Source organism: Grus americana, chromosome 14 (genome assembly GCF_028858705.1).
Source record: "Grus americana isolate bGruAme1 chromosome 14, bGruAme1.mat, whole genome shotgun sequence".
Lineage (NCBI taxonomy): Eukaryota > Metazoa > Chordata > Aves > Gruiformes > Gruidae > Grus > Grus americana.
The window spans coordinates 5,354,237-5,365,389 of record NC_072865.1 but is presented as its reverse complement, the minus strand read 5'-3'; the positions used below and the strand labels follow the sequence as shown (position 1 = coordinate 5,365,389).

Sequence of the window (11,153 nt, the reverse complement as noted above, 5' to 3'; positions counted from 1 at the left end):
CAAAAAACCAAGCCATAGTTATGAGATACACAGATACAATTTCTCAGCTCCCTTTGCACATGAATGCTCACCTCTCCTGAAAACAAACTATAACTACAGTGTCTTGAAACCTCCAGTGCATTAGGTTTGCCAAAGTTTATTCTGTGCTGTCAACACCAGTCTTAAAGTGCAATCTAAGTTGCCGTGTCAGACAGTATGACCACATCTAACAGGGTTTTGAAGTTAGCACATGGTCAGCACTGGCCATGAAGCAAGGAAAGAGGGACAACCTCCAGTCAGCACACATCATTTGCCTCCAGTCCTCTTCTCATTAGCTTAACACATGAGCCTCTATTGGCTATTCCCACAGATGAGCACTGTCAGCTGTTCAAAGCATCTCACACCGCTTTTACAGTGGTTCACATAACCAGCTGACCAGGTACAAGTTGCCATAAGCGCACATTTACTCTGTGGATCCTTGTACTGGGTTTACGCAACAAGGCTTTGGTAGCAGGGGGGGCTTTGAGAGAAGACACCAGAACCTGTCCTCATGTTAGACAGAACCAGTTTCAACCAGGTGCTTACAAAGGTAGTATCTGTAAGCCTTCAATTTATGCAAGTGCTCTGTGCTGAAAATAAGTATGTATCTGTTGAAATGGCTTGTATTGCTAGACAGATACATGTGAAAGGCTTATTTATGTATTTAATGAATGGAATTAGATACTTTACATACAAAAGCCCCTAGAACAGAGCAAGTATTAAAGCAAAAGTATTGGCAAAGAACCTCTGTGACTGAACTTAAGAAAAAACACCCCCATGGTTAACTGCAAGTTCTTATTGTAATTTGGGTACTTTAAAATCAAGAGGTCTACATAATCCTTTTCAGACTACAGATGTAGTGGTATTATGCTTAAAAATTTGGACAAAAATTTACAAGTCAAAGTTTCTACCTTGCTTCCACTGACGTTATGGAATTTCTTCTCCAAAACCTTCTTCACTGGATCCTCTTCCTTGAAAGTGATGAAGACAAACCCCCTCCTTTTGTTGGTCTTTGGATCCATTGGAAGTTCAATTGCTTCAATCTGAAGACATGAAATATTTTTCAGACTTGTATTTTAGCAGAACAGTTAAGCACGTGGCATTTGGCATAGTAAAACAGAAAGTACGCTTCTTATCTGCACATATTACGCAACACTAAAGTTGCAATATCCTTTCTACAGTATCATTGGCTTTTAGACCAGAGGTTTCAATTTTACAACTCTTAAAAAGAAATTTTAACATCAGGAAAAATAGTTTGAGTTAAAGACAAGGGTATCTAACTAGCAATGGAAGCATTTAGTGCAGTATGTGCCTTCCTTGCTCTCAAGGACCTCTGGATCACTTACAGAAGACTTGATACATCTGAAGTTAATATACTCTGCACCTTGCAAATTATTAGTAAGTTAAACAGCAACTGGAAGCTATAGTAAGTTTCAGTGTTTACTAAGATAACATTACATACCTCTCCAAACTCTCCAAAGTATTCCCTGATTTTCTCTTCTGTGGCTTCTGGGTTTAGTCCACCAACAAATATTTTCTTCACTGGATCCTTTTTCATTGCCATGGCCTTCTTAGGGTCAATTAGTCGTCCATCTAGCCTGTGTTCTTTCTGTTCCAGAACCTGAAAGACAGTTTGATAGGATTAACTCAAGCTGAAAAGTTTCCCCTAGAAGTTAAGAATTTGAAGTATGAATCTTAAATTCACCTTTTCAACACTCCCGGGTTCTTTGAAGAGAATAAATCCAAAGCCTCTGGATCTTCCTGTGTTAGGGTCCATCTTTATCGTACAGTCGGTTACCTCACCAAATTTGGTGAAGTAATCTTTCAAGTCTTTTTTGCTTGTATCCCAACTGAGGCCGCCAACAAACATCTTCCTGAAATTTCAAAGGGATAAGAGCTATTTAGATTCCAGAAGTCCTAGAGAAAAGCACCCGCAGCAAGATGCTCACAGTGGCATGCATCTCAGCAGCATTGTCAGAAACAGGATCAACTGCTGGAAGTTAAAGACTTTTGTATCTTGTCAAAAGCTAGCAATACTACAGGAGTACACAAGGATGGTGCCTCCCCCCTTTTTGAGGGAACAACACAATACACCCCAAAGTTTATTACAGGCAATAAAAACAAGTAAAAATTGCCCAACATATTCCTCACCAGTAACTTACATTCTTTCAACAGTATTCTGTTGTTTACAACAAAGCAATATTGATTATCAAGTACTGCCAATTCAGTGTTTTGAAAGAACCGAGGATCATTCCTACTGCTTTGAAAGCATTCAGGATAGAATAAGGCATCAAAAGCAAAATACTTGAGCTCTTTTAGGACTTGGACAAATGGCTGTAAAAAAGTCAGTCTGAAGAACAATCTGCACAATTTAAACCAGGTATCTATGACCTCCAAGAACAGCCACATACAATAGATGGGACTTTGAACCTGCCTTAACTACTATGTTGTGCACTTCTTCCTGCTTGGTTATTGAATCTAGTTCTATCTTCATCAGTACTACAGGAGTATCTCTACTATTAGTCTTTACTTTCATGACAGGCCAATACAGTACTTCTCTGCGTACATTCCCACACAAAATATCCTCTGAAACATCTCAAAGAACTATATACTAGTGAAACTAACAAATGAAACTTAGATCAGCCAATAAGACACTTTTCAAATGCCTCACTTCAAATGAAAACATTAATAACATGGCTGTATTTTCTATTTTCAGAGTTTCCAAGGTAACAAACTAAGCTTTTAAAAGCATTCAAGCCTTTTTATCTAACTATAGACTAAAGCAGTTTAAGTTGTCATTACTCTGTTTAGAGGCAACCTACATTTGGCACTAGAAGCTAGCAGCACTTCAGAAACTAGACTATGTTTAAATAAAATTGGCTTTTGGTGTTTATGTGTAACTTTGATTTGCTAAAACTAGCATCCATATATGTTAAAAAGGCAACACAAGGAAAAAGAAACTGTAGGTGCTACATTTTTATCTTGAAACTTGATGAAACCATATCCTTTGTTGGCTAAACTCTTATTTTTTTCAAAGATCAAGCTGTGTACTCTTAACTGACAAGTGCAGCATGATACACAGGGTCCAAATAAAGTCTGTGTGCTTCTTGCAGCCATTACAATAGAGCCTTACAGAAAAGGCCTTACAAAGTTTACTAAGCCTTTCAATAACAGGTGAAAGAAAGATAACTCAATGGATTCCTTCTCATCACACCACCTTACAGACCAAGCACAACTGCTATAATCTGTACAGACTGACAGCGGTTTTCCATAGCATACCCTTGTCAGCACTGATGACACTTACAGAATGATCAGGAGAAATTCAATGCTTGGAGGATGTCAGGAATGTGTCTGGAGGCAGCTTTAGCTGCTTTATGCCATTGGGATGGGGCTGTGGTACACACACAGATATTGCCACATGCTAAATTCACCTCTTACCACAGCAGGAGCTATTACACTTTGTAATTTACACTCCTTTATTTTGTAATTGGAATGATTGATACCTACGTATATTTAATTAACACAATATAGAACCTTTGAAATTAAGGCTAGTTTCCTAGTATTTGGCTTTGCCTTCAAACGCCACACGAACTGGACAATCACACTCATAACATGTAGTTTCTTTTTTCCTCCTGAGTGTATTAGTGCAGCTAAATCAAAGCATGTTTCAGCTCTTAACAAAATAATGTCAGCACCCTGAACTCTGCCTTGGACAGCTCTTGGTTTAGCAGAGCACTAGATTTTCCACATAAGTCAATATCTCTAAATAACTGCTTTTCTTAAAAGTTTCATTTCACACAGGGTTGAAACTTGTCGCCTCCTATACCAGAAAGGGAAAGACTATCTCTCACTTTTCAGGGCAGAATAGTAAAAAAGTAAAAATGAAAATTTGCACGCAGCTAAAGGGCCTAGTTCTGCAAAACGTTCATCCAGCTTTAGCTTGTAGAAAACTTGTGCAAGTCTTACTCCTTCCCTTACAGCCAAAATCTATCACACTACCATGGTTTCAGCTCTCTGTTCAATCCGAGGGATCTGACCCTCTGGTCAGGGCCCAGAGATAACAAAGGGAGTTCCAATTAAATACATGGGGTAGCTTGAATAACAAAGACCCACTTGAGAAACAGGCAGGTAATTTTCAAGTCAAGAGCATATATTCATAAACAGACCAACTATGATAAGAAAGCAATTACTCTCTTGTACACAAGGATGCCACTACCAAAACACAGGAAAACTACGCTGACTCCTCCAGAAATCACTCGTAAGAGATAAGCTGTTTTCTGACAATGCTGCGAAGTAGTACACCAAAAATCGTTCTTGCTGGTTTAAACACACTGCACAAGGTCTCGATCATGCTGGCTTTCCTATAGTCCCTCCAAAATTCTTACCCTACCCCGACGAGCTTCCGAAGCTAGGGTTATTTTTTATATGCGTTACGCAAAACGCGTTCGCATTTACACCGACGCCGGTGGCGATCGCTCATGCAATCCCTAGAAAGTTTGAACCAGCCCACCCCTCGACAGAAAACAACTCCTTCCACCCGCTCCTTTCGTTAAAAAGGGGAAGGATGAGGAAAAACGCGGGATGCGAGGCGAGCCGAGCTAAGTCCCCTTCCATTTTACAGCGTGAGACGGCAACAAACCCGCTCCCCGCCCCTCCCCCAGCCACCACATGGCGCCAACAAAAGGCAGCTCCAGAACAAAGGAAGCGCTGGTGCTGCAGGGCCGCCGGCTCACCGCCCGCCCGATCCCTCCGCAAGCGGGGCCGCCCGCCGCCCTCCCCCGCCGGGCGGAGCGGGGCCCAGGGCAGCGGAGGGCGCCAGCCGCCCGTCTCGCTTCCGCTCCCGCCGAAGGGCCGCGCCGGGGCCTAGCGGCCGCGCTCCGCCGCCGCACATGGCGCCCGGGGGGAAGCGGGGGGGGGGGGGGGGGAGGCGCGGCCTGCTCCCGCCTCAGCCCGCCGAGGGAGGCGCGGCGCTTACCCCGCGTCCTCCTCGTTCTTGCTGGCGTTGATCTGGTCGCCTTCGGCTCCGTTCTGGCTGGCGGCCGCCCCCGCTGTTCCCGCCGCCGGTCCGGCTCCTGCCGCCGCTGTTCCCGCCGTCGCTGCAACCGCCGCCGCTGCGCCCGCCGCCGCCGGAGCCCCGCCGGTTTCGGCCTGCTGCTCTCCGGCGCTCTCGGCCGCTTCGTGCCCGTTCTGGGTGGCGCCGGCGGCGGCCGCCAACTGCTGCTCCGCTTCGGACATGCTGCCCCGTCCGCAGAGGCGAGAGGGACGACAGGCGCCTGCAAGAGACGAGCGCGGGTCAGCGAGGCGGCTCCCCCCCGCCGGGCCGGTCTGATCCGGTCCGGTCCCGCCCCTCCCCCCCTTTTCCGCCGTCGCCATCCCGCTCATACTCACTTTAAAACCCGCTCCCAATAAAATCCGGGCCGGCCGGAATCGGATTAAAATCCCCCACGCGCTGGAGCTGACACCCCTCCCCGCGGCGCTCGGCTGCTCCGCACCGGCCCCGCCGCCACCTTCTCCTCCCCCTGAGACACGTACTCTCCGGCCCGCAGCCTTAACGCGTGGCCGCCTTTATACCGCCGGAGCCTGAGCCACACAGCAATAAGACGCTTCCTCGTTGGTCGCCGCCGTCTGTCATTCACACTGTTCAGTGGTTCCTGTTGGCTCTCCCGCGGGGGGCGGGCGAGTTGAGGCGAATGGCGGCCCGCGGGACTGAGCTGGGTGGGAAGGCAAGGCAAGGCGCGCGGAGGCCTCGCGCCTGTAGCCTCAGTGCCGAGGCCGGTTGTCCCCAGCCCGCCTGCCGCGGGAGGAGGGCGGCCGTCCTGCTGTTATCGCCAGGGTAGCCCGGCAGCTGCGGGGTGCCCGGGGAGCATCTCCCCTCCTTCGGGGCCCGTAGGTCCCGCGCGTTTCTCCCCGTGTGGCGGGCGGAGAAGGGCCCGCTCCGGCGGCCGCCCCATCGCGCCGGCGAACGTTACCGTCATCGCCAGGCGCTTCAGCAAGATCAGAAGCGTGACAGGGAGGAAACCCAACCCCTGAGGGTGCAGGGCGCGGGCGAGGTAGTCAGAGTCAGCGCTCTCCTAACGCTCTTCCGTTATTCAGTCACGGCGGGACCCGAACGGCGGCGCTGCCAAGAGCCCTTCCCGCCGCGCCGGGCAGAGCCATGCGGTGGTAGCCCGGGCCCTCGGGTCCCGCACCGTAAAGTTATGGAAACGTCTGTGACTCGAGCGCGGTGTTTACTTACAGTGTTGCACTGGTTTAACTTAAGGTGTGGTATGTACACTGAGTCAGTTACTCCAGTACAAGAGGTTTACTTAATGTTTCCAGCTTTGCTGGTTTTGCAACCGAGAGGACCAGAATTTGTTGTTTTTAATGGAAACTTAGATTTGGATACATTACATAATTCCGGGAGCATGTGTCTAGGCCTTAATTCCTTTTGCCCGAGGATGTATCAACCTTGTTGACAAAGTTGTGTGTGAAAAGTGCAGAAGACAACTGCTCCTTGTAATCATACTTCAAATTCTTGTACAGTATACCATTCCTAATATCCCATGTGTTCACATCAAAAAGACACACTTTGGCTTCTGATAGCCAAAACCTACTGCCACATCTTCAGAAAAAAAAAAAAAAAAGTCAAGCCTTTTGCTTGTGGGCAAAAAGTAACAATTATTACCTAACTTTCTGTACTAATGAATGCATACATTATTACTTGCTTGCTCCACCCTCTGTCAAATATCTCCTCTGGCACAACTTGCATATTTTCATCTGCTATTACAATTCAGAAGTTGTACATAGCTACTTGTGAATAAAAATAAATAGTGGTGATATGTTTTGCTGTTAAGTAATGTGGTCTGGGATCCAGGCTATCCTTCAGGGAACTGCTTTTAGAGCACTTTTTATCTTCTACAGGATTCATTTTCTCAAGTAGGAACTTGGAAAAACAGGGAACATTAGGTTTGGTTTTGTAAGCTTTGTAGCAATACAACAAGCAGAGCGTTGAACAGAAAACAAAATCAACACGGTATGTTCAGGGTAAGGGCCTGATCCGCCTTTTTTTTTTTTAAATAAAAACATTCCATTGCTTCAGGGTACAAGCCAGACCTTTTAAGTGGGGGGGGGGAAGGAAATTGTGCTTTGTATTGAGAGATTGTATGAAAAATGGCCCCTCACTACAGCCAAGAATTTCCAGCCGCTCTTTCGCTTTGGTGCTTGCGGTACTTGCCACAAACATTGCTGTAACTGGTCCAAGCTGAGCTTTCTGCTTTGATACCCATGCACACGTGCAGCAAGACTGCATCATATTTGTTACTGGAATTGCAACCGCTTGTCTTAAAATTTCTGGATTTTAAATCCTCAGCCATAGTGGCCATTTGCTTTTGTAAATCTCCCCCACTGCCCTCACATTTTTGCTGCTCAGAAATGGAAAACTATTAAAGCAACCTAAAAACAAGTGCCCAAGATGAGTAATTTCAAGAAGCATAAGTGCAGTATGTGTGATTCGTCAGCCAGGTGCTCCATCTGTGAAAGGTATTAATTTGTAAGTATTCTGCCACACTTTCAGCCCAAGCTACTATATCTCAGAACTTTAGAGATCTTTATCTCAGTCTAGTCTGCTGACAGCATAGGGTATACTGTGGAAAAGCTTTGCAACCAGCTCTTTAGGCTGAAGTTTGTGAAACAGTGTTATATGAGGTCAGGTCTAGTAAAGACAGTACAAAGACTATCTAACCAGTACACCTGAAAATTGTATGTCCGCAGGTTATATATGTTATCTGATAAAGATACTCATCTTTATGAGAATATATGTTTGATTAGTTTTTCTTGTATTGAACTTCAAATAATGTTAGAAGCAAATGTATTTTTCATAAGATATTCTTTATCCTTATTTATACCATCTTAGAGGAACTTAGCCCACATCCAGCAAGGGAACTTCTTTTGATTTTTTTTTTAGGCAGCTTTGGCTTAGATTGTAAACCTATCAGGTCTGTACCAAAAAGGTTCAGTTTATGATTAAAAACAACTAAGCCACTGTCTGTCATCTGACTGCTTTCATTTATACAGTGCTGTTAGCCTGCTTCAGTTGGAAAATATCATGCATTTGCCTAAGTCACTACAGGAAAAAACTAAGGCCAAACTGTTATTTGCAGGTTGATCTAACTGGGATGTACCACCCTTGTGCCCTCTCCACCTTCTTTTTGCAGGTTTTTATGTATGCAGCTGTGGCAGCTGACTGCAGAAACACATCTGTGCTAGAGTTACAAGTTTATAGACCAGTACCTCAGAGTAAACTGAAATTGGCAGCATATATAAATCATCATGTAAGTTTAGGCTCAGCCAATGGATGTAACCTGAGTGCTTTTGATGATATATTTATTACTTAATTTGCTTGCAAGATTCATTGCCCCAAACAGCTCCTTTGTATTTCATCAAGCCTTGCATGATTGTCATTTTATTTGGACTTCTCCATACATTTCCCTTTTCTTTTATCTCCCCACCCCACCCCAGTTCTCTTTCTTGCTTTACTGAACCTGTCTCATCTTTCCTTTCATAGCCCTTACACTGGTACTTTGGCACGTGTTTTCCTTTTCCTGCTTAACAGTCCTTTCTTTAAAGCTGTACTCTCTTCCAAATTGCCCGTTTCTCCAGCTCAATCTCTCATCTTGGCAATTCCAAATAGCAGTTCCCAACTGCCAAGGCTCTTTGTGATTCCCAGTTGCCACATTTTAATAGTTTACACATCCCATATCCAACAGCAGGGTAACAATGTGGCCGTAGACTGGCTAAGCAGCCTGGTTTGAAAACTGTGACTGACATGACTTGACAAAGTCACTCTTTACATATCTGGACATCGAAGACTGAGAAACTTGAGAATATAGGTTGTTATGATTATTATTTGTCTCACCAGGCCCCATCATGCCACAGATAATTTTAAAGAATTCCTCTGGGTTGTGACTTGGGTTTTGGTCTTGCATTTCACTCCCCACTCAAAGCCTGTGGTTCATCAAAGGAAAATACATGCATACCTTCTTGGGTGGCAATTCTCCTTACATGACACATTTACTGCTGAGAAAAAACCCCATCATTCTGTTTGCCATTTTTTAATCCTGTAATTACTATGATTATTCATGGTGTTGACTGAAATTCAATTGAACTTTACTTGTGTATGGACTTTCTGATCTTGGGCCTAATTTTGCTGTTCTGTCAAACTCGCTGTATACTCCAAGCCCTGCCCTTGTCTGTTCATACCAGTTTTGTGCCATACTTGTCTTCATTGCCTCCTTCCCTTTCTTCTTTATCCTCTCTATTTCCGTGTTATTTCCATTGTGTTGATTTTTCTAGTTCCCCTCTTCTAAAAAAAAAAAAAAAAGAAAACCAACATAACATTCAATGCCTCAAAATTGTTGATGTAATTTATCCATTTCCCACACCCTATGTCTGTCTTGTCTAAATTGATTGTAAGCATCTCAGGACTGCCTGCTGTATACAAAATACCATGTTATAGGAAGCTTCTGTCTGAGTTAGTCTTTATGCATGGTATAAATAAATAAATTTTATTAATAATAATAGTAACTATGCAAGTAATCCCATTGATTTTAATGGTACGGCTGAAAGTAAGTGCTCAAAATAAGAATGGCTACATGGAATTAAGATGAAGAGAGGATGCATTTAAGGAAGCATTGACAATACAACTTAAAAAAAAAAGCCTTATTTAACTGATTGCCTCTTTTAATTTGCCAAATAAAAGATTTTTATTGGTTTATTCATACGTTCCTTCATTCATTGTGTGTAGTATCACACTGAATACTTATCTCAGAGCTTAGTGGCCTCAGGGATAGTCCAAGCCAATATTATGTTAAACATTCTGTAGAACAATGAAAGACCAAACGCAGGTATTTTTGTTCCAAAAGGTTGGGTAAAAGCCTAGTATCTATATGCAGTAGCTATACACTATGTCTATATACAGATGAGGAGGAGCTTTATAGAAAATAAGTTGTCAACGCTAACCTCTACAGGTGTTCAACAGGAGCTCATCCTGGACAACACGAGGGGATAAAGCAGGAAGGTCTTTATTTGAAAGTGCAGTAGTGGAATTCGGTTGTATCTGCTGGCAGGAAATAGGAGATATCCTTTCAGAGTGAAACGAAAGGTACGTGGGACGAGATCAGTGTGTGAATGGACTTGCAATCGAAAAGTAACAGTTTTGTGTGTGAGAGAGAAGACTCTTTGGCAAGATGTGGACAACTGATGTAGTTAAACTGAAGAATTTCTGAATGGAAGTGAATGCTTTATTTGTTGAGGCCAGAGAAAAGGATGTCAGCAATAACTGAGATGAGGAGAGCTTGAGCAAGATTCCCAGACGTGTCAATAAATAACAAAGATCACATCTTGGTTGAAAGCTCCACAGCAGCCCAAACCCCACATTCCCGGCTGTAAGGTTCCACCCACTCCTTTGCACAGTTGGTTGTAAAATAACTTAGTAGAAAAGGGGTTGGTTTTCAGGCAGATGGTTTGTCTAACACATGCTCATTACCAAGACTTCAAATTGCATTGGAGACACCTGAAGCTTGAAAGGAGATGGTAATGAGAGGCAATTGCATCTATATTTGCCCATTAGGGTGTTGAGCTATGAGCTAGAAGGGAAGGGAGGAGAGTCAAGAACAGTTTCACCACAGCCCTTATGGAAAAGGGAGAGAAACTGAAGGTACGGTACTGAAAAAGCAAGCTGAAAACAGTGGCTGGAGAAGCACTTGGTGAGAATAATGGCAAAAGCTAGGCTAGGATGCTAGCTACCTATGCTAAATGTGACTGAAGGCCTAGAAGAGATTGATTTAGGATGGGTTGAGAAGCTTTTGGATGATGAGAGGAAGCAGAACCAAGTTTGAAGGGGATTTAAGGTGGAACCAGATGAGATATGATTGGAGGACTTGTAAGAATGGCATGATGACAGGTACTTCTACCAAAGGTGGTGGTTTTTGGTTTTTGGTTGTTTTTTTTTTTTTTTTTTTTTTGTAATGTAGAAGAGCTAAGCATATCTGTGTGGGTGCTGTGGGGTCAGAACAGACTGAATGACTAAAGCTGTGAACAAGTGAAAGAGTGGGTGTGAGGAAGATCAGGAAATGAAATAGGGTGAGGTTAATAGGACA

At 44.0% G+C, this 11,153-nt stretch overlaps 1 protein-coding gene across 8 annotated transcripts in view; it reads right to left on the bottom strand.

Annotated features, from left to right (window-relative positions):
• HNRNPAB (heterogeneous nuclear ribonucleoprotein A/B) overlaps positions 1 to 5,566 on the bottom strand; it is a 30,812-nt gene extending 25,246 nt beyond the window's left edge. For all 8 annotated transcript variants that reach the window (XM_054842292.1, XM_054842296.1, XM_054842293.1 and 5 more), the window contains exons 1-5: positions 5,407 to 5,566; positions 4,994 to 5,291; positions 1,724 to 1,892; positions 1,481 to 1,639; positions 930 to 1,061 (exon numbers count right to left, since the gene is read on the bottom strand). In XM_054842292.1, coding sequence (XP_054698267.1) covers positions 930 to 1,061; positions 1,481 to 1,639; positions 1,724 to 1,892; positions 4,994 to 5,253 — 720 coding nt within the window. In that variant the 5' untranslated portion in view covers positions 5,254 to 5,291; positions 5,407 to 5,566. The remainder of the gene's footprint in view (positions 1 to 929; positions 1,062 to 1,480; positions 1,640 to 1,723; positions 1,893 to 4,993; positions 5,292 to 5,406) is intronic.
• Positions 5,567 to 11,153: the final 5,587 nt, after the last annotated feature.